General features: G+C 42.5%; 1 protein-coding gene across 1 annotated transcript in view; it reads left to right on the top strand.

The window, feature by feature from the left end:
• LOC134553836 (uncharacterized) overlaps positions 1 to 22,006 on the top strand; it is a 32,680-nt gene that overhangs the window by 2,469 nt on the left and 8,205 nt on the right. The window contains exons 2-4 of the mRNA XM_063403967.1: positions 1,008 to 1,369; positions 2,038 to 2,182; positions 10,543 to 10,736. Coding sequence (XP_063260037.1) covers positions 1,116 to 1,369; positions 2,038 to 2,182; positions 10,543 to 10,736 — 593 coding nt within the window. The 5' untranslated portion in view covers positions 1,008 to 1,115. The remainder of the gene's footprint in view (positions 1 to 1,007; positions 1,370 to 2,037; positions 2,183 to 10,542; positions 10,737 to 22,006) is intronic.

Genomic DNA, 22,006 nt, shown 5'->3' with positions numbered 1-22,006 from the left:
TTTCATGTCCATGCCTGTAGAAGAGTGGGATAGCAACCATTCCTTCTTACTCTTCCTCCTGGGCTTGCTTGGAGTAAATACAGTTGAGTTTGGTTTACAATCAAGGCTTTCTACTGCAATTAAAAACACATTTATATCGCATTCTGTAAGGAGCTCTCTTTATACAGGTGTGTGGGTGCAGCCTCATCCAGTCTTCCAGTTAAAAAATTTCATTTTCTACTTGGACCTGGTCCTGCTTCAAATGAAATCACTGTCTGAAGTCCCAACAATATCAGAGGAGTATGATTAAATGCTTTGCAGATGTGTTTACCCATTTCTTTCCAATCCATCCCAGTAGTGTTGTGATTGCTTCTGTTCCACAGATATGGCTGCTTCAGTGGCGGTGACATGGCAAAAGTGAAAGACACAGCACACCTTTGTTTCACTTCTTCAATTAGTTTAAAATTTCTTAAAAGTGTTTAAAGTTTTTGAAAAGCAATAAGCATAAAGCCATTTGCTTGCACTGCTCACCAAGACCTACTTCTGTAAAGCAAAAAAAGCAGATTTAAGTGCTATACTTTAGGGGGTTTTAAAATCTGAAATCTGAGAAAAGCTGGAATGTTATCCCAGAGCTGTGAAGGGGGAAAAGATATACCTTTTCCTTTAGACTTACAACAGAATAAGTCTTAGAATTGTATTGTTGTTGTTTTGTTTCAATTATTTTAGTATCTCAGTGGTACTGCTGTGATGAATTTGGTTTAGGATTTGTGTTATCTAATCCAGAAGGGATTTTACAGGTCAATAAGATGCTTCAGCTGAGTGTCAATAAGCACTCTTCAAAATTCAAAATTCAGCTTCTCAGAACTCTTTTGGGGTAAGTAATATTAGGAATAAGAGTTTATGCATATATTAGTACATGTGTTTTACAGATGGGGAAGCTGTTAAATTTCTTCACCAGTGACCAAAGAAACAGTATATAGCCAAAGGCAGAAAGAACCTGTACTAAAGCTGTAAATTTATAATTTCAGCCTTGTGTCCCAGTCAGCCAAGTTGTTTTAGCTGCAAACTGGTACAAAAAGCTGTCCCCATCTGTCTGGAAGGGACTAAGTGGAGAATTGGAAGCTTTTGCAGAGGATATGCCTAAAACATGGCATCAGACAGGAGGTGAACTCTGTGTGTTAAAAAGAGGAGTCTACCTAAAAGAAGGTGTCACAAAAAGGGAAAGAAAGGTGATGATGACCATGAACTTTGGCTGCCTGGGGTGTGTGCAGACTGTGGAGATGGTTATAGAAACTTGCTCCTTGGAGATGGTGGCAGGAATAAAAGGAAACTCCTGGAAGCCTGACTCCCACTCTTCAGCTCTCATAGCAGACAGAAATCCCAGAGATGGGTAAGTGAATATGTCTGTGAAGACTCTGTTGAATACTATTATTGCAATACTTTTGATTGATTGTCACAAAGTGCTGCTGAGTGTGTTTTTGAAGGGAGAGAGAGGCAGAAAGCAAAATTTTGGTATATGTCATGGAGAAAATTATTTTTGTGGCTGAAAGGAGGCAAGGGGATGGTGGGAAAACAAGAAAGGGAAATGAAGCATTGCTTGCTTCAGGTAAAAGTTATTTTTCAAATGGGAAAATAATTAAGCTGAACTTCTATTTACATGACTGCAACCAATTCCATTTGGGGCAGCTGATCAGAACAAGGTTCTCAGAGCTAAGAAATGATACTGCAGGTAACAATGCAGAAGGGAAGGATAATGTAATTGTATCAACGACAGCAGATGCAGTAGGTTTCCTCTCAAGTTATTTGTGACTAAAGTGGTCATGTGCATGTGCAAAATATTAATGATCTACTAGAAGAGTAGCCATGTGTATACATTACATAAACATGGCCATGGATATATATTACATAAATATAATATTTTCTGTGTACTTATCTTCTTCTGTACAAGAAGGTATGAAAAGGAGAATTTAGAGTTTTCTGTGAACTATTTATATAAATTATAGAATGTTGCAAGCAGGATGTACTTTTTATTAATGCCAACTTTTCCAATTATTTCAGGGGAAATTACTCAGGTTTGAAAATCACAAGAGTTAAGTTACATCAAGAAAATCACAGAAGATCTAATAGAGGTGCTGTGGTGATAGCTGCTGTGGTGATGGCTTGTGAACTCTCCACAGCCTTTTTGTGTGGAAATAATATTTCTGTGAGTTACAACTCTGCTATTTCCTCTTCTGTTAGACATAAGGTTGTATTTTTGTAGTTTTGCTGAGAGTCACAGCACTGAATTTGTATCTCTGTAATCTCTTGCATCAAGTTGCAAGAACACAGTCATAACAAACAGCATACAAGCCACCTTCCAGTTATAGCGAAACTAAATTTTAAGGTAGTATATGCAAATCTACCCTGAAACAGAAAGCTTGTTATGTACAAAGACGTTTGTGTTCTTCTGGGTCTGTTTATTGCCAAAGTCATGGGGTTAGTGGGTGGGAGAGTAACTCTGCCAAGCAAAAAACTCTTAGCTACTTGGCTCTGATTTGCGAATTAGACCAGGTATGCATATTAACACTTAGCGAAACCGGAGCCTCATGACAACAACATGTGTACTTAGATTTCAACTTTTCCCAGGTCAGATGCAAACTTACACTGAAAACTGTCCCTGTGTAGAGATCTGACCAAGCTGCCAAACCCAGGGGCTGGCACTGACTACAGGCCACACCATGTGCTCAGAAATTGCTTATCTACAAAGGGTTTGGAGGTAAAAATCAACGTATGTCTGCCTCCATGTTGGTATAGCAAATCTCAGCAGCCATGCTCAGGCTGAAAAGACATTTGCTAGTGTTTTGGCCACTCAAAACACCAAGGCAGAAAACATTTTATAAATGGGAAGAAATACAGAGCATAAACTGGAAGCCATTTGGAAATTATATTTTTTCTCTCAAACCAAACATAAGCACCCAAGGCTCTGAGATGAAACTATACTTACTGAATAAAGATGTGGTTGGGCAGCCAAACAAATTGAAAATGAATCCAATAGTGTTAAGTCTGAGCCTGCCCTGCTTTGGGAAAAATTGCTTCTTAAATACATTTCATTGTGTAAATTTAACATCTCATCTCGAAGTATTATATTTGCTTCAATACAGGCTTTGTGGTCTGAAGGATTCTCCTAATCTATTTGGCTGAAAATCAAGGACAGTGAGAGAAAAATAATGTCAGAATGATTTCTGGGGGGTTTATTTACACTGTTGTTCTCAAAAAAAAAAAAAAATAATCCAAAATCACTAGTTTCAGATTCTTGAAATGGATCATTAAACCAAGGTAAGATCTTGTATTGGCTCTTTGATTCAGAACTAAAATTTCAACAGTAAACTGTATTTTATTTTGAAAAAAAATGGCATCTCCTTTAATTCCAAGTGTCAGTACACAGATTTTTAAAATAGTTTAACAAAGTCACTCTGAAAGTTCATTCAGATTAATGTTTAATCATCCAGTATTCTGGTTGTCTGGAGGCTTATGAACATAGGAATCTTAATGTGCTATAAAGTAGCATTTAAATTTTTGTAGGAGAATATACGTTTTTCAGGGAAGAGTGAATTATCACTACAAGTGCTCTACAGGAAGAATTAGTGTACAGTAAGTTCCCAGTCCCACTCACTAACTTCACAGTAATTTCCCCTGTAGACATGCATCCAGGTGCATCCAGGTCTGTAGAATTTATGCATTGTTAATCTTGCCGTGCACATTTTGCAGCACTTTAGCTACAAAGTGGGTCAGAGCCCAAACAGCGAAGGATGGCTGTGTCTGCATTAGGACCAAAATGATGCCGAGAGTCCAACATTTGTCTGTCAGGAGCTTTTTCTTCAGAGTAGCTGCGGTGTGTTCCTAGGGTCTCAAAGCCATTAGTGGCTGAAGCACATCTTTCAGTTTAGTTACTGCAGAAAGAGCCTGGTTGGGCAGTAGTGAGCAATACACACTGAGTGGGGATAGTAGAGAGTAATCTGAACTTCAGTGGTAGTGTAGATATTCTGAAACAGAGCAGGGCTTCACGGAAAGGCTAGTCTGATGGCAGTGTGGGTATGCCATGAGTCTGTGACCAGTGTCCTGGGGACCTGCTAGAGAGTGGCTGTGGGACTCCCTGAGTTAGCAGAGAGGCTGGTATTTTTCATTTTATGGAAAAAAGAATGCAGAAAAGCACTCATCAGATTGATGCCTATGGCACCATTCAGTCTGTCATGGCATTTGATGCAGAACCAACTCTGCACAGTACTCTGTGATGAAGGCCACATTATAAAGACTGCATGGAGAACTAGCCCTGAAGCCTTTCTTGCCTCAGACTGTTTGCCATGAGAAACAGTAAATTAAATAACATTGGAAATGCCAGACTCCTGTTTGTAATGAGCATGCAGTCCACGTCAGTGGGCTTAGGGAATTTGACTGGTTCTTTGTAAAGACTTTAAATTATGAATAATGTTTCCAGCTTCTTAATGAGAGCTGAAGTTACTGCAGAACTTTTGAAACAAATTTCAGGGGTCAGGGAGGGATGTGCTATTTCTTGCTCCCACTAAACCATTCAATGGACAGAATCAGGTAAATGACTTGCTCATGTTGCCATTAGTATCATATTGCTGGTATGTATGGCATCTTTTCATAAAAAAAACCCAGAGCTAGTGTTCCAGCAGCTTGCAACACAGATTAGAGAATACTGAGGTTTGCCAAAGTGCTTTTGCTCTTTACATAGCAATTAAGCTTGAGAGAGAAGCAGATGGCCACAGGTGGGTCTCAAGCAGCGGTACACAAACCTCAAATATCCACCTAAGCCCCAGACACCTTCTGGGATTCAGGTGACTTGTGAACAACCAGTGAGCTGTTTGTAAATTATTCTCATGGATGCTAACCTTTTCCTACCTATGAAAACAGCACATGAGAGAGGTGGGAGCAGCTGATGGAAGGAGGAGGTTACAGCAGCAATGTGGTCAGTATCACCCGTGAACTCCATCACTTGTAGATGTTTTTTGAAAGTGAGTAAGAATTTACAGATCACAGTGCAGGTGCTGACATCCAGCAGAGGGCGGTTTGGAGGGCAAGGAGGAAATGTGGTTACCCCATTAATTCTATCATGGCTCACATTAGCAGTGTGTCTTTAAAAATAAAATGGGCTGCTGTTAAGAAGATAAAGGGAGCTCTGGTGTATGTTACATCAGTTGTAAAATGGAATGATTAATTAATGATTAATGGTTTCTAAATTATTGGATTTTTAAAAATGCCACTGGCTGAGCTATAGCACAAAGCTGAGCAAAGACACTGCAGTGAAGAACATGAGTAATCTCAGCAATGGGACCTGCAGAATTATTTAAGCAGATTTGTGTGATAACTGGGGCTTTTCTCACAGTGTTTAGTCTTGAAAAGAACAAGACTGATGCCTTATCTACACTGCTTATTTCATTTACTGCTTAATAGCAATGCAGCTGCTGAGAGCAAGCAAACAAAAAATTGTCAGGAAAGTTGAGTGATTGAATTACCACTAAATTAAAGCCCACAGTCGTCAGTGGTATTTCTGGCAACAAAGAAACCTAACCAAAACAAAATGATTTTCAGAATTCACAGGACTGAGATGATCCCTCAGAAGCACCAGTGGGGGCTGCATCAAGAGGAGGTGTCACAAAAGAGCTGTTTGCCTTCAGCTCCTTCTCCTTCATTGTGATGAAGGAGCCTTCTCACTTCCACAGTGCGGAAACTGTTTCAGGCCAGAAGGGTGGGCAAGCAAGGAGGGGAAGGGAGGCAGTTTTCCAAGGAGCAGCAGACTCCTTGGGTGCCTTCAGCTTGTTTTCTGAAATGCAGCCAGCTTCAGAGGAAAGTAGCTCAAGAAAAAGAAGTTGCTGTGCTGCTTGGGAGCTGACAGGCTGCCCCTCCTCAACCAATAATTAATTACCTTAGCCAGAAGATGAGGCTGCTTCTTGGCAAAATGCTTTTTGTCAAGTAATGGTCGTGACAGAGATGAAAGTGCTTGGGAGTGCAAAATTGACTTATTTAGCCATGTTATAACCTGACTGACTGCATTCACACCAGGCAGACCTAATGATGCTTCATGCTGGGGCTTTCATGAGATGAATCACTGCAGTGAAAAAATTTCACTCATATTCCACTGCCCTCTTTTAGATACTTTGGACATGTAGCTTTGTTAAACAGAACCTAAAAATCCTTTTCATATTGGTTTTCTTGAGCATTTTTTTTAATGGAGAAGTGACAGCTCATTTGGAGCCCAAGAGCATGCATGAAACATTCAAATGAGTTCCAGCTGAGACAGCTCTGGTTCTGGTGTGGAAGCAGGGAGTTTGTATGGCTAAAGACTGTCACCTGTAGCAGGTATTATTTCCTGTCCTTAGCTATGTGTCTTCATTAAAACCAAGGTGATGGATTAAACGTCAGCAACAACCTTTGTGCTTTTCCTTTTAAATAATGTCACTTGAAGTGACTCAGCAGATGCACATGTTTCATCTTTATTATAATAAATTTGCCGTAAAATCCTATTTCACTATTTTAGCCTGATGGTGCCATTGGTTCCTTACAGCACACATTGCAAAACATCCTTTCAAAGCCCAACTAGAAATTAAAATGGATTAAACACCCAACAGACTGCCCAAGGCTGCATGAAAATTGAGCATGAATAGTTTCAGAAGTTGGAAATACTGTTCTAAAAAATTGATAGGTTCTCTGCTCCTAAGAAAGTCCACAGAAGGATGTCCTGTTTTACAAACTGGGAAGTTTAAGCAGGCTTCACTGCTGTGTTACACATGAAACTGGGTGGTTAGAGCACTCAGAGCTACAGAGAGAATCAATGCCCTGCTGGTGGGTGGTAGGCACTGTTGACTCGGCAGTCCTGGCCCTGCTGATTTTGACAGACTATAGATCTTGTTCCAGCGCAGAACAAAAAGCCATCTCAGGTGCTGGAAACTGTTCCTGTGTTGCTCAGGAAGTCAGTGCAGTGAGGCAAGGACAATGTTTTTCTTTCTACATCCATGTTCCAAATATTTGTCATTTCTGTCACTACTCATTGTATGCATTCTTCATTTCCTCAAAGCAGTACCACTCAGATCCCCTTATCTTATTCTCCAAGGGGTTCCTAAACTATAAGGAAGGAGGTTGTAGATCAATTAGCTCCATCTACTTCTTTTTCCTTTTTATACTTAATAGCAAACAGTTTCATTTCTGTCTCTTGGTACCCACTAACTCTGAAGCTGAAATACTGAGAAGACAAGGCATTTAAGTCTTGCTATGAGAAAGAGCTACCCCAATTCAGCTCAGAAAAAAAGACACCCTTTGCTCTTCATATGCCACAGGAAGTCCTTCAGCTGCAGGAGAGTTGCAGTGGCTCAGGAATTTACCATTATAATATGAGGTTCAGACTTTGTTCCTGGAAAAGGCTACAATAGCTGGTCTTCAGTTTGCCATCAGGTGAGAGCCTCAACACAGGGTTACAATTTTTCCTCCTACCCATTTCCCCCAGGCTTATTCCAAAAAGAGCCACAGTTGATAATTTCTGCTTAAGAGAAATATACTGACACTTCCCCCCTCCATTTATGATATTACCAAAGATATTATTCCTTATTTAGTTTTCTGGTTTTGAGATATATACCATGCTCTTCTATAACCCCATTTAAGCCAATAGGTTTTTCTCAGCTTACACCTGGGAATGCTACCAATTTTCTATGTGTTTCTCATTCTGCCATTCTGCTGAGGACACAATTGTGGGAGAAAATAAGATCTCCCACAGCTGAGGAAGAGGGTCCAAGCTATCTGACTGGGAATTCACGTCACTGTCAGTCTGTCAGCTGTTTATCTTCTCACTGACCCAAAGCCCTAGGAGATACCACCTTGTTAAATCTAAAGAACATTGAGTACCAGAGACCCATCGCTGGGCAGATGTGACCTTGTGCTGCTACAGCATCTAGCAACTAGCTTGTCAGTGGGAAAAAAAAAAAAAAACATTCAGAGGGGATAGCAATTAAAAAATGCAGCACAATAAAGCTCAAGATTCTTGTATGTTCTGCTCATATAAAGCACCATTCATCCAAATCCTTTTTTCCATGCTATTACTTAATTCAATTTATAATAATATAGCAATTGCCCAGGAGCGTGAACATGTTCATATACAGGAAGTAAATTAACTCAGTAAATTGCTGACTAAACCAAACAAATCAATTTTTCTTTTTCTACAAGAATAACATCCTCCCTCTCCATCATCAAACAAGATACGTGTATTAAAAGCTTGCACTTGATGCACTCTCCCTGGTACTGCACTATTTGTGACACAAACACATGAAGTTTATTGCAGCGGGGAAAATGATTTATATCTGCAAGTATTTTGTAGTAGCTCTTTCTTACATACAAATCATGTCATTAGCTCCCAAATAAGCAGTATCTGCTCACATACATGGCAGATAGTCACCTTAGAAGGGACAGTGGAAGCACCTGCCTAATGAGGTAATCCTGAGAAACTCATGCAGTCAAGACAGCTCTGATTAACAAGTTTACAGAAACAGGGGCTGCAGGCAGATACTTCTCCATCTCTTCTCAGGCTCGGCTGTACAGATGGCATTTTCTCCAAAGTGTTCCACTTTGCATTACAAAGTGTTTAATATGGAAGTTCAACCCATTCTATTCCAAGCTCAACATACTCCAGAAGCTGAAGAAAAACAGTATCAGGGAAGGTGTTAGAGCAACATTTGCAGTGTAACATTTCAGCACAGACCCTTGAAGGTGTCTTGAGACCTGCTCCTTGCCAGAAGAGTTTCAGTGAGGATTGAGATGAGGATCCAAGCTCATCCAGAGTTCATTTTGGGATTTAGACAAGCATACAGGTGCCTTATTTTCTTAATAATAAGTGGTTTGCTTGTGGCATCACAAGATGCTTGTGATCTAACAGGCACTGCCTCCAGCTCCAGCACAGGGTAAAGTATATTCAGTCTACTGGATGTGCCATAATGAGACAGTAACAAGTCTCCAAAACATTGACTCAACTGGCTGAATATGAAAGGAATCAGTGGTCTGTCTCCAAAGGCTAAAGGCAGGTACGAAAATAATAAAGGTCACCAAAACAAATGCCACTAAGTGGCCACTTGGCTTGACCCCTCACTACAGTGTATCAAGGAGCTGGAGAGAGGCAGGGGCAACTGTATCTGGGAGAGTACAATAGAACAGCTTCAGCCCAAGGAAAAGTAGTGTCAGCACGTTCAAAGGTGTAGAAGCAAAGAAAGGAGTTTAGTATGAACAGAGTCTTCAGTGAAGCAAGGAAGAATGGATTATTTAATCCCTGGAAGTTGAAAACTTGACCATAGAGTAGCATTTTTCTGCAGAAAAATAAATTTTCTTATTAAAAGAAAAATTTAAAAAAGAAAGATTATTAAAAGAAATTTTTTTCTGTCTAATATGAAGGTATTAGACAGGAATGTACAGTTACAGACAGAAAAATGTATTGTTTGAAAGAGTTATTCAGAAGAATGAAATATCCAAAGAGCTGAATATTACAGAAAATCTGGAACTGACAGTAAAAAAAACTACAATCAAGTTTTATTTCTAAAATGGAAGGCACTATCTTCCAAATGGAACCTAAACCACTTCCAGTGTCAATATGCATCACACATTACTCACATTACTGATCCACAGGTGGAGAGGACATGAGGTGAGCCTGGTAAAGTCTGAAGGAGAGCCATCAGAGAGTTTGAAGCAGTGAAAAAAAGGAAGATTAAAAACAAGCCCAAAGATAAAATACATCCTCAATTAAATTATAACTCAGCTAGTATGCACAAAGTCAAACGACTCCTGGCTCAGTTTCTCAGAGAAAATTAGATAGTTGTGCTCCAAGTGGAAGAAAAATGTATCCTTTGGAAATGCATTTCTCTGTGTTATGCTTTTAAGTACTAGCTTTTAAATCATGTCTGAAGAGGCCTGGGAAAGCACATTAGCACCTCTCCACAAGCGCTGTTTGAACATGGTCGGCTTGGAGAGAGGGGAATGAAAGATTTCCAGACTCAGTGCAGACAAAGCCCAAAGGCTGTTGGCATAAGTACAAAGCCAGAATAGTGCTTCAAGAAAATGGAAGGAAAATGCCTTTAAAGAAGAATTCACCAAAATGACATGAAACAGTAAACAGGAAACAGGGCCTTTGAGAGCAGTTTTTCACAATTAGGTCACCGCTCTTTTGTGAATGTTGAAGGTTTTCCACAACAGGAGTCAGAAACCTGCTGAAAGCCTGTTCCAAAAACCCTTCTGGATCCCCTGGCTCAGTTTTCACCATTGCAATTATCAGACTGCCAGGGCAACTGATACAGCAAATTGACTGTTCACTTCCAAAGCCACTCGCTGCTGGTCTTACAGAGTTAACACAGGAGCTCAGGGAAGCAGCAGCTTCGGGCAGTGTGCCTGGAGCAGCTCACAACATCCCTTGGGGAGAGGAGAGACTTACCAGCCGTTCCTGTGTGTAGAGGGACACAGTGCAATGCATACTTATCAACTGTGTTTCAAATGTCCTTCTCTTTGTGACCATCACTCTCCTTTCCCTGACTCCAGGTTAGCAGAGCACTTTCCCATGCCCTGTGTTTTAAAGAACAAGCCGAGGTCCTTGTGTGTGTTTCTGGCTTGCTGTTTGCAGCCACTGGCAGCCAGCTCCGTCTGACAGAGCCATCCAAGTCAGCACTAGCCAGCAGTTGCACCCTGCACCCAGAAAAGGATTTCACATTTGAAAGGAGCTCACCGCAGAGGAGGTAAGGAAAGAAATGTCTGCCAATGTGCAAGCAGAGCAGGCCAGCTCCTGGAGTTTTAGGGAATGTGTTTCCATTTCTTTTCTTTCTTCTAGCTTAAATATTTTACTATTTTCAAAAAGGAGACATATGAGCATTTAAAAAAATTGTGTGCCAGGGAGTGCACTTGCATTTACAAGACAGCCTGCAGACAGGTGAGAAGGCACCTCAGAGGAAGAGGGAAGCTGTATGGAGCTGAAAGTGAAGCTCAGCACAGGTTTAGGCAGGCCTGTGTGCAATATAGCAGATTTTCCATCTACTTCTTCAACTTACAATTCTGTTTCCTGAACAATGTTTCAGCAGTCTAGGGGTTTGGTGTAGAGCTTACTGAACAACAAAATTCAGTAAACTGTCATTGTTCTCTGTGTGATTAATAGAGGTTAATGCTGATGTATGTACTGGCATGTGACACCATTGTTTCTACAAGGAACCATTACTCATCAGCTCAACATATGGGATTAATTGTCTTTGCTTATTACCAGGGAGAAACAAGCAAAAAGGTCAAGTTGCCCTAGCAAAATCATGCACTATCACTTAGTAATATCTCTTCAGTGGGAAATACTCACTAAACAGAGTGTGTACAATTGTTTTTTTATTTTTTGTCAGACCGATCCACTTGGTCATTCCCCACCCCCCCACCCCCCCAAAAAAATTAAAAGAAATATTGATAAGAAATTGTTTTGCAAGTGCTTAGAGAGTTTGCAGAAGTTCTTTGGTACTAGGATGGGAGGTGTGTCCTAGGGATCTGAAGGTATCCTACTTCCCCCACTAGTTGGTGAGAATCAATGAAACTCAACTGGTCTCTGGTAGTAAGACCAGTTACTCAACTGGTCTCTGGGCTAAGAAACCATGCCACAGATGTAAACTTTAGAAATTTGGCAAGGCCCAAGGCTTTCTAGAAGGTCAAAGATCAGTAAAAATTGTTCAGGATTTTCAGTTTTCATGCTCTATCCAGAAACATCAAGACAGGAACAGGTGCCCTCTGTACAAGCATGCAGGTCTTTGAAAGCCTTGGGATTAATTCTGAAAGTCTGAAGTCTGGGATATTGTAAGCAGGGAGTGCCACAAAACCAGGAGGAGATAAACTAAAGCAATATGAGTAACTGCTTGTCCATCAGTTTGTTGCTTATACAAAGATGAATGGAGAAACAGGGATAATTTGTTCCTCTTGAAGTGGAAAAATGACCCTTTTTTGCAATTGTGGGACAGTATGCTTACAGTGCATTCCAGATTTTTTTTGTTCTTGTACATACGATTTGTAAAAAGGAAAACCGTAGAGGGATTTAGTAACTTTTCAATAAATTATTGGAAGAACTGAATCACATTTCAAAAAACAAGACCCTGATTTATGCTGTAAAAACCCAGTATTTTACCTTTCACGGACGTGACTTCCATAGCAGATGGAACAGAATTTTGATGAATTTCACTGCTGTCCTGGTTCTGGCCAGGACAGGGTTGATTTCTGCAGTAGCCAGGAGAGGGCTTGGCTAGGACCTGTAGATCACTCTATACCACCTCACCCCATTTTCCATACCAGGGAAGTGTGGAGCGGATGGGTTGGATCCCGTGGTGAGCATTTTGCATGTGAATCATTCTGTCTCTCACTTGCACACTTTTCTTATTAATATTGTTGCCGTTACTGTTCATTTGCTTCTCTTATTGCTGTTTCCAGTAAATAGTTCTCATCTCCAGCCATGATCTTTGCCTTTTGTGGGTCCAGTTCTCCTCTCCAGTCGACACAGGGGAGAATTGGAAGGGGAATAGGAAGTGAGTGAGGGGACAAGTGGAGGTGTTTTCAGTGGGAGCACTAAATTCCTAAACCACAACAACTGTAAACACAAATAGTCATGAAAAGACTTTGTGGAGGTTCTGAAGCTAGAAAAAGTAATTTTTATCTCCAGTATACTGGTGTAATTTTGTCACAGAAGGAGGACCATCTATTTTTCATTTGAAAGGCAATATCCTTTCACAGCCACAAAATTTGACTTAAAACCGTCAATAATGCAAAGCACAGAAATGCCATGCTTTTCTGAGTACCCCTTTTTGTCATGGGTAATAGGTAACAGCAACATTACAAAACAAACAGCTCTGGGAAAACAACATGTGTAATACAGATTATTCCGGCAAAAGAGACTGCAATGGTTATCTCATATGACCTCTTCTTATTGTTATACTTGAAGTTATTTGTAGAATATTTTATGAGAATGTCCATATAATCTTCATCTCAACATCATTTATTAGGGTTAAGTGATGTTCACACATCTTTTATAAATAAATTTAAACATTAGAAACAAATAGTGGAACTAACAACTATAGGTTGGCAGGGACACTAGCAGAGATATTTGTTAAATAACATGCACCTGTTCTTTTATGCTTTTACTAATTATCTAGAGTGGAGAATAAAGTATATATTAATTGAAGTCACATATATATTAAATTGAGGGAAATTACTAATACAAAGGAGACATGAAATAAATAGGATGAAACTCACCCAGACACAAAATACAGGGAGAAAGTGAGAAAATGAGATACTATTTATGGATTAAAATGCAATTGAAATGAAAAGCTATTCTAAGTCACAAGGGATAGAAAAATCTGATGTGCTATCAAATAAACCTGCAAAGAAACAACATGGGAAGAATCTTAGGGAGCTGTACTTTCAATTCAGGATAACAAGGTAAAATAGCCAGAGAAATATATAATGAGACTAGAATATATAGATGAAATCTTTTCAGAGGCACACCTGGAATAGCCTGTTCACTTCTTTATGAGATGAAGAAGATCTGATGAAAGATAATTCAGATCAGCAGAGCAATTGGATTCATCAAGGTCCAAAATTTGATTTATGAGAAAGAATGAAAAGGCTTCAAAACGTATTAGATGATTAGTTAAAGACACAAGTACAGCCTAGGAACAAAGCAGCAGTCTTGAAATGCATAAAACCTATAAATAGTGTTGATAAAGAGACTTCACCAGCTAATTCAAAGCAAACATAAATGAATAGGTGAAACTAGGTAAAGAGTAGGTCAGACTATATATCAACAGCCCCTTTCCTAACAGTACACCATTAACTTGCACAGTGATCTTGCAGGAGACATAATGAAAGAAACTCTACTTGGTCCATTGAAAACCTGAGAAAAAATGTGTAAGAGAGAACAGCCAGGAGTGGGCAGCTTCAGCTGCCCAGCTGGAAGTGGCTGATATCCTTCTGCCCTTCCTCAGCCTTTCATTTCTCACCAGAAGCATGTCACAAGGCAGTGGTGAGCCAGTTGTGTGTGTAAATCCTGGATGGTGGCATCCCTATGCCCCTGCCCTGCCCATGGCTGGATAATTGCTTCTCACTCCCTGTGAGGCTCTTTTGGGCATGATTTAATTCCCATCTCATCAGAAGTCCTTGGTTCAAGTCTTTCATGTACAAGAAATGATTCTGTGCCAGGAGAATGGTGCTGCTTCTTTCACAAATCCAGCTTTGCCAAATCCAGGCTGTCCAGAAGATGCCCATGAGAGTTCTCTAGCCTGGCAAGTACAAGAGCGTAGGTGGGAAAGGGCGTCAGCTGGGAGTGAGAAGCCCTAATGGGGCAGCTGCAAAGCTGAAACCTCTCCTTGGGAAGAAGTGCAGTTTTGTGTCATGTTTCACAAAGCAGAAGAGATCAGCAGGTAAGATTTGAATGGCAGATTTGGGGAGCAAGGAGTAACACTTGGCAACCTGGCAGTGCAGAAAAATTCTTGTTAAATTTCTTGGCATTAATGTCCTGCTGAGATGTTAAGCCATATGGCATCAAAAAGCGAGCTGCTGGGAGGCAATGCCTTCTCTGCCCACCTCTCTAATACAGGGGGATATTTCCGTCAAACTCAGTTTTCTCTCCAGCTCAACCTTTCCACACCAGCTCTGTGATAAAGGAGCATTTTCTTATTAGCATGGATGTCCCTATGTCATGTACAACATTCCTCAGCACACAGTCCCTCTTCCCCAGACCAACTCTTCTGCAGCTGCTGTTGAGGATATCATGTTATTCATCAAACATTTTGTTAGCGTGCTGCTGTCTAATGTTTTATTGTCTAACAGTACAAGACTGTACTGAGTTAATGGTCACAGAGTATAATGTTGAATGTGCACGGTGGGAAATAATGCACATACACAGGCAGGAGGGCAATTGATTGGACAGTTTAATCTCATGGTTTATTCCCCTGCTGCCACTGGGAAGTCAATATCATTGAGTGAATGTGCCAAGGCATCATCTTGTGAGAAAACCTGTCATTGGTGGGATTTAGAGAAGTGATGAGAAGTAAAGAGAGCATTAAAACAATACTTACATATGTGAAAAATGAGGTCCACTTTCCTGGTAAATTTAAAAATAAGTAAAATAAATAAGTAAAATAAAATAAAATAAAATAAAATAAAATAAAATAAAATAAAATAAAATAAAATAAAATAAAATAAAATAAAATAAAATAAAATAAAATAAAATAAAATAAAATAAAATAAAATAAAATGGAGGTGAGCTCAGAATTCCTGGGCACATGAGCAGATGATGGTAGATTTCCCAGGATGGGACAGAGTGATGACAGTGAACTCTTCCAAAGCAAACAGCAGCCTGACCATCCTCTCTGATGCCAAGAGCAAGAGAGAGCAGCTGCCCCCAGCTCTGTCCTTTACCTTCCCAAAAGTCGCTTTACCTTCTCCCTCTGAGAGAAACTCCCAGAGAACCAAGAACAATAGATGTAGCCCGATGCTACAATCTCCTTTGGCCACTTTGTTTTGGCCAAGAACCCACAAGCACCTAGTAGTTAGTGTCTTAGCAACTCATGGGGAAAAGTTCTATAAATAAATAAATAAATAAATAAATAAATAAATAAAAGAAAAAAATACAACAGGACAACACAAGACAATACCAAGCAGGAGAAGTGGGAAAATCTATTGTGTGCCTTACAGCAACTATGATTTTATGAACAGTCCCACAATGATCATGGCCTTTATGTGCTAAAGGACATGAATTCCACCTGCAAGTGCACATATGCAGTTTTGTATGGAAAAGCAGGACAGATGGTTTTTTGCCTTGTGGCACTTGCAGGCAGCAGTGCAGGCAGGAGGTATGCACCCCAAGGCTGATGCCTGCAGCAGACACTGACAGCTGAGGAGCAGCTGATTTTTCCAAGAGAGTGGGATTTAACTTGTCTCCATTCCTTCTATCTCTCATTTATTTGGAAATAGGATACCAGGTTGCTGCAGGCATGTAGCTTTCAAAGGACTGAATTGGATGTTGGGCAGCACCACCCCATTTCATTAAAACAATAGGAAGGACCAACACTGTTTTTAGTTCCATTGTTTCTTGGCACTGGAGTGGGAAGCAGTAACACAGTTGTATCCCTTTTCCTTTGTTTACTTTGAGAGGACATGATGGGATGTGACCACAGCAGTGTGCTGCCACACATATGAGACCCAGGTGCTCTCCAAAGATGTGGCAAGGACATTCTGGGTCTGCTGACATTAGTGGGATGGCAGTCTTGGACTTGCTGGGAATGCAAAAGTCCCATGAACTATATGTAAGTTATAACAGGTAGTACAAGCCTGAGTGACTCATGCTAGGATCCTATCTATCTTAGTCCTCAACAGCTCCATCTTCGAGGTAACCACTGCCCAAATATCCTAGAGAAACCCCTGCCCATAGCAGGAAGGGCACACACTGAGCACCTCTGCAGCCAGCTGAGAGGAGCTAAAATGGCTCAGGGAGCTCAGAGCTACTCAGGACCATGGTCTGCAGCCATGCTACTCAGTTGAAATTTTCATAATTATTCTAATTTATGATTATAAACCTTTTCATTCTCTAACAATCAGTGAAGATGTGTGGTGAAGACCAAGAGAAGATGTTTTGCAAAGAAATGAAAGCTTTGCAGTGAACCATGAGGTGTGTTTTGGGGATCCCTGATGAGTGCATTTTGCTTCAGGAACTTGACCAGGCACCCACAGGCCCTGCTGCAGCATCCACAGGGCGCTCCACATCCACATCTGTGAGACACAGAATCAAAACCCAGCCAGAAACCATGGCAGGACACAAGGTTTGCTGTTCTGGGTACGGCAGCAACGCAGCTAAATGCCTGGAAAGGCCCCTGTGTTGTTAGAACCAATGCAATCATCAGCATCCCTGAAGCAGGGTCCATATGGGGAGAGCTGGGCAGGCTGGGCCCCACATGTCACAACAGTGACAGACCCTGTGCCAGAGAAAAAAACCCTTCCTGCAGCATGAAGCAACCCCTGCTGTGATGGTGGAGAAGTGAGTTGGTTCATGGCTCCTCTGGCACCCCAAGCCCTTGCAGGGTGGCAGAAGGAAGGGGCCTGAAGCCCAGCAGGAACCCCTGCCTAGTGGAGGGATGCATGGAGCAAGGGTGAAGGCATCTACTGAGCAAGGAGGGGCTCCCACTCATGAAGGCTTTTCCTGTAGAAGACTCAAGTGCATGCCCAGGCTCACAGGCTGACACGATTCTTAGTGAAAAAAGTGGCTGGAGAAAACAGAATAAAATTCAAATCAATTATGCTGTTCAAAGTCAGTCTCTAAATTAATCCAATTATGCTGCAATCTTTGCTTAATGCCCAGAAGCTAGAAATGATGGTTAGAGCAGTCATAAGGGAAATCAGTTGATAATGACAATAACCAACAATGGAAGATGCTATTCTGAAAGTAAAGTGGGGTGTGGGGGGGGCTGGGGGGAGAGGGGAGAGAAAACACTCTATTATTCAACCTTCACTCAAAAGTATATTGCTTAGCTATTAAAGGCTAATGCACCAGAGCTAACCAAGCACAGTGCTGCCTCCAGGTCTCAGCAAGGAAGAAGTTGAAATTTGCTTATCGTTCTTTGCTAAGGAAAGCTTCCAGCACTGTTGTTATGGAAGTACAGCTCTTAATAACCATTGCACAGCTGTGTTCTGGAACAGTTTGCCCACACAATATCTCTGCCTCTGTCAGGCAGGCTGCTAAAAGCCTATTTTTATATTTTCAAAATTTATTCTTCAAATCAACTTAGTGCAGAAGCTCAGCTTCAGGGCCTTGATGTTTTTCATAGAATGATAGAATAGTCTGAGTTGGAAGGGACCTTGAAAGCCCATCTAGTCTAATACTCTCCCTGCATTTTGCAGGGACATCTTCAGCTATACCAGGTTGCTCAGAGCCCTGCTCAGCCTAGCCTTGAATGTCCTCCAGAATGTGTCATCCACAGCTTCTCTGGGGAACCTGTTCCAGTGTTTCACCTCTCTCTCCATAAGAAATTTCTTCCTTATATCTAGTCTGAATTTACCCTCTTTTAGTTTACAATGACTACCCTTCATCCTTTCCCAGCAGGCCCTGCTAAAAAGTCTGTTCTCACCTTTTTTATAAGCCCCCTTAAGGTATTTAAAGGCTGGAATGAGGTCTCACTGAAGCCTTCCCTTCTCCAGGCTGAACAATCCCAGCTCTTTCAGTCTATCTCCACAGGAGAGATGTTCCATTTTTGCAGCCCTCCTCTGGACTTGCTCCAACAGGTGCTGGGACCCCAGAACTGGATGCATTGCTCCAGGTGGGCTCTCACCAGAGCAGAGCAGAAGGGCAGAATCCCTTTCCTTGCCTTGCTGCCCACACTGCTTTTGATGCAACCCAGGACAGGATTTGTTTTCTAGACTGCAAGTGCACATTGCTGGATCATGTCCAGCCTCTCTTCCTCCAGCACCCAAAAGCCCTTTCCATCTCTTCATCTCCCAGCCTGTGTTGGTACTGGGGTTTGCCCTCACACTGGTGCAGCACCTCACAAAATTTTTAACATGGGTGGCCACATTAGGCTTCTAGCTTAAAGCATGAAAAGACAGAGGAGGAGCAAATGCAAAGAAGAATATACTCTTGTTTTAATCAGTCAGTCTGTGTGCACACAGGCAGCCAGCTGAACTTGGGCCTCATGACAGCACTGATGAAAAAGTGCATGTTGATAGTTTCAAGATGGAACATTAGAAATATTTTAAAGCATTTGGCCCAAAATACCAAGATAATGGGAAGGGAATAGCAAGTGGAAATTCTACTGATTGCCCTAGATGATTTTCACTCAGAGCCTGCATCTCAGGTAGTCTTCACAGGGACAAAAACTGTCTGAATCAAAGAATACTCATGAGTTTTGTGAGAGACTCGTATTCACTCTACTGCATTGAAGTCACTGCTGTGTGGCATGATTTGCATCCCTCTCACCCCAAATATTCTGAATCTTGGTCTAGCTTTCTTGTTTTGTAGGATACTTCATACCAAGATTTCATCTTTGAGCTGTAGTTCCTCTCTTCAAACAGCATAATTTAGATCCTTTCTGCTGGAAAACAGATGTACCCTCCCATGCCCAGTCTCATACATCAGAGCATAAAGAGTGTATTTATAAGATATTCAACTCTGAAAATGATTGGATGTAATTTCTGAGGCAGTATCCTTGTTACCACTGGAAGAACCTGTTCCTGATATTGCAGCCCACGTGCTCCTCAGAAAATGTTTCTTTGAGCTGTGTCAGAATTTCACAAAAGATTTGAAGGAGTCTCATTTCAACCCAGTGGGAAAATCTCATACTGTTTACCTCATTACACGTTGTTGCCTCAAGACTACTATTATTATTCATAGTCACTCACATTCAAAATTGCATGTAAACCCCCACAAAGCTGTGAGCTTAGCTTAAACATCACCAGGTATACTCGTGGCTGAGCTGCTGAGCTTTTCCACAGTGCAGCCAGGACATGATTTCAAAGTTTGCTTCACAACCTGAAGGAGTAGAGAAGAAAATTCACATTTTTAAAGTGCAAATTGTACTGCCTAAACAGGCTTGACTGTTTTAAATGGAAAGACAGATGGTAACAGCCAGTAGCAGAAGTGTGTCCCAAGAGTGCTGCAGCAATATCTACAGATACAAAGGTATTAAATGATAATGATTAGCTAAATCTCTCCCAAGAAAGCCAAGTGAACATCATAGTATGAAAGTTACAAGCAGTGAGCCTTCAGTGTCACAATGAAAGCACTGTTTCCTTAGTGCTGTCTAGGTTTCCAAATACTTCCACAATGACACAGAAGAGGATCCTGAATTAGTGTTAGATTCTTACTTCTGATCTGAAAAGTGGTCCATAAGATCTTCTGGAGATGCCAGAGAGCACCTCCTCAGCCCTCATGAGCTCCTTGGGGGGCTCCAGGGTTTCCATCAAGGGAGACACAGCAGTTTCCACCAGGCAGGAGCTGCCTCTCTGGGAGCTCCATGTCCCACGGCTCTTTGCAGCACAAGAAAAACAAGCAATGGAGGGATCTAAGAAAAGCAACACTTTTTGTGCCCCTAATACCAAGACCTGAATTCCAGATGAGGCTGCTAGGGGATGGAGCTCATGCTGACTGTGAGGACCTGCTTCACCCAAACCCAGGCAGAGACCTGCACACAGGGGCTGTCTCACAGGATTATAGAATAGTTTAGGTTGGAAAAGACCTCTTAGCTAATTGAACCTGTTAACCCAGCACTGCCAAGTCCACCACTGAACCATATTTCCTGGTGCCACATTCATGGGCCTTTTGAACACTTCTCTCTGGACAACCTGTTCCAATGCCTGACCATCCTTTCAGTAAAGATTTTTTTCCTAAGATCCAAGTAAATCTCCTCTGGCACAATTTGAAGTACATTCCTCTTGACCTATCCCTTGCTACTTGGGAAAAGAAACCACCCCCACCTGGCTATACTTGCAGGCAGTTGTAGACAGTGATATGGTCCCCTCTGAGCCTCCTTTTCTCCAGGCTAAACACCCCCAGCTCCCTCAGCCACTCCTCATTGAACTTGTGTTCCAGACCCTTCCCCAGCTTCACTGCCCTTCTCTGGACATGCTCCAGCATCTCAACGACTGTGTTGCAGTGAGGGGCCCAAAATGTCCTGCTCCAGCTGCTCCAGGGTGGTTGCAGTCCGAGGTGAGTGAGCTGCAGCAGAGTTGCAATCTGTCCCTCTCCAGCACGGGCAGCATTTTCATTATTTGCTGAAAGCAGCAGCCGTTTCTCAGCCTGTGCTGCACTACAGCAAAGCACTGTGGCCAGGGTGCTTTCTGAACATTGTACACTTTCGGGCAGCCGCTGCTGCCTCCCCTCCGCACAGCACCTGCGCTGTCCCCACACCGAGTGGGGAGGCTGTGCCTGTCTGCGTGCCTGGCTCGGCGGGCACAGGGGCTGGCACAGGGACTGGCAGAGGACTGGCACAGGGACTGGCACAGGGACTGGCACAGGGACTGGTACAGGGACTGACACAGGGACTGACACAAGGACTGGCACAGGGACTGACACAAGGACTGACACAAGGACTGGCACAGGGACTGGCACAGGGACTGGCACAGGGACTGACACAAGGACTGGCACAGGGACTGACACAAGGACTGACACAAGGACTGGCACAGGGACTGGCACAGGGACTGGCACAGGGACTGGTACAGGGACTGACACAGGGACTGACACAGGGACTGGCACAGGGACTGACACAAGGACTGACACAAGGACTGGCACAGGGACTGGCACAGGGACTGGCACAGGGACTGGCAGAGGACTGGCACAGGGACTGGCACAGGGACTGGTACAGGGACTGACACAGGGACTGGCACAAGGACTGGCACAGGGACTGACACAAGGACTGACACAAGGACTGGCACAGGGACTGGCACAGGGACTGGCACAGGGACTGACACAAGGACTGGCACAGGGACTGACACAAGGACTGACACAAGGACTGGCACAGGGACTGACACAAGGACTGACACAAGGACTGGCACAGGGACTGGCACAGGGACTGGCACAGGGACTGGTACAGGGACTGACACAGGGACTGACACAAGGACTGGCACAGGGACTGACACAAGGACTGACACAAGGACTGGCACAGGGACTGGCACAGGGACTGGCACAGGGACTGGTACAGGGACTGACACAGGGACTGACACAAGGACTGGCACAGGGACTGACACAAGGACTGACACAAGGACTGACACAAGGACTGGCACAGGGACTGGCACAGGGACTGGTACAGGGACTGACACAAGGACTGACACAAGGACTGGCACAGGGACTGGCACAGGGACTGGCACAGGGACTGGTACAGGGACTGACACAGGGACTGACACAAGGACTGGCACAGGGGCTGACACAAGGACTGACACAAGGACTGGTACAGGGACTTACACAGGGACTGACACAAGGACTGGCACAGGGACTGGTACAGGGACTGACACA

The sequence above is a fragment of the Prinia subflava genome, chromosome 1 (assembly GCF_021018805.1).
Source record: "Prinia subflava isolate CZ2003 ecotype Zambia chromosome 1, Cam_Psub_1.2, whole genome shotgun sequence".
NCBI lineage: Eukaryota > Metazoa > Chordata > Aves > Passeriformes > Cisticolidae > Prinia > Prinia subflava.
This window is presented reverse-complemented; position numbering and strand designations above follow the sequence as displayed.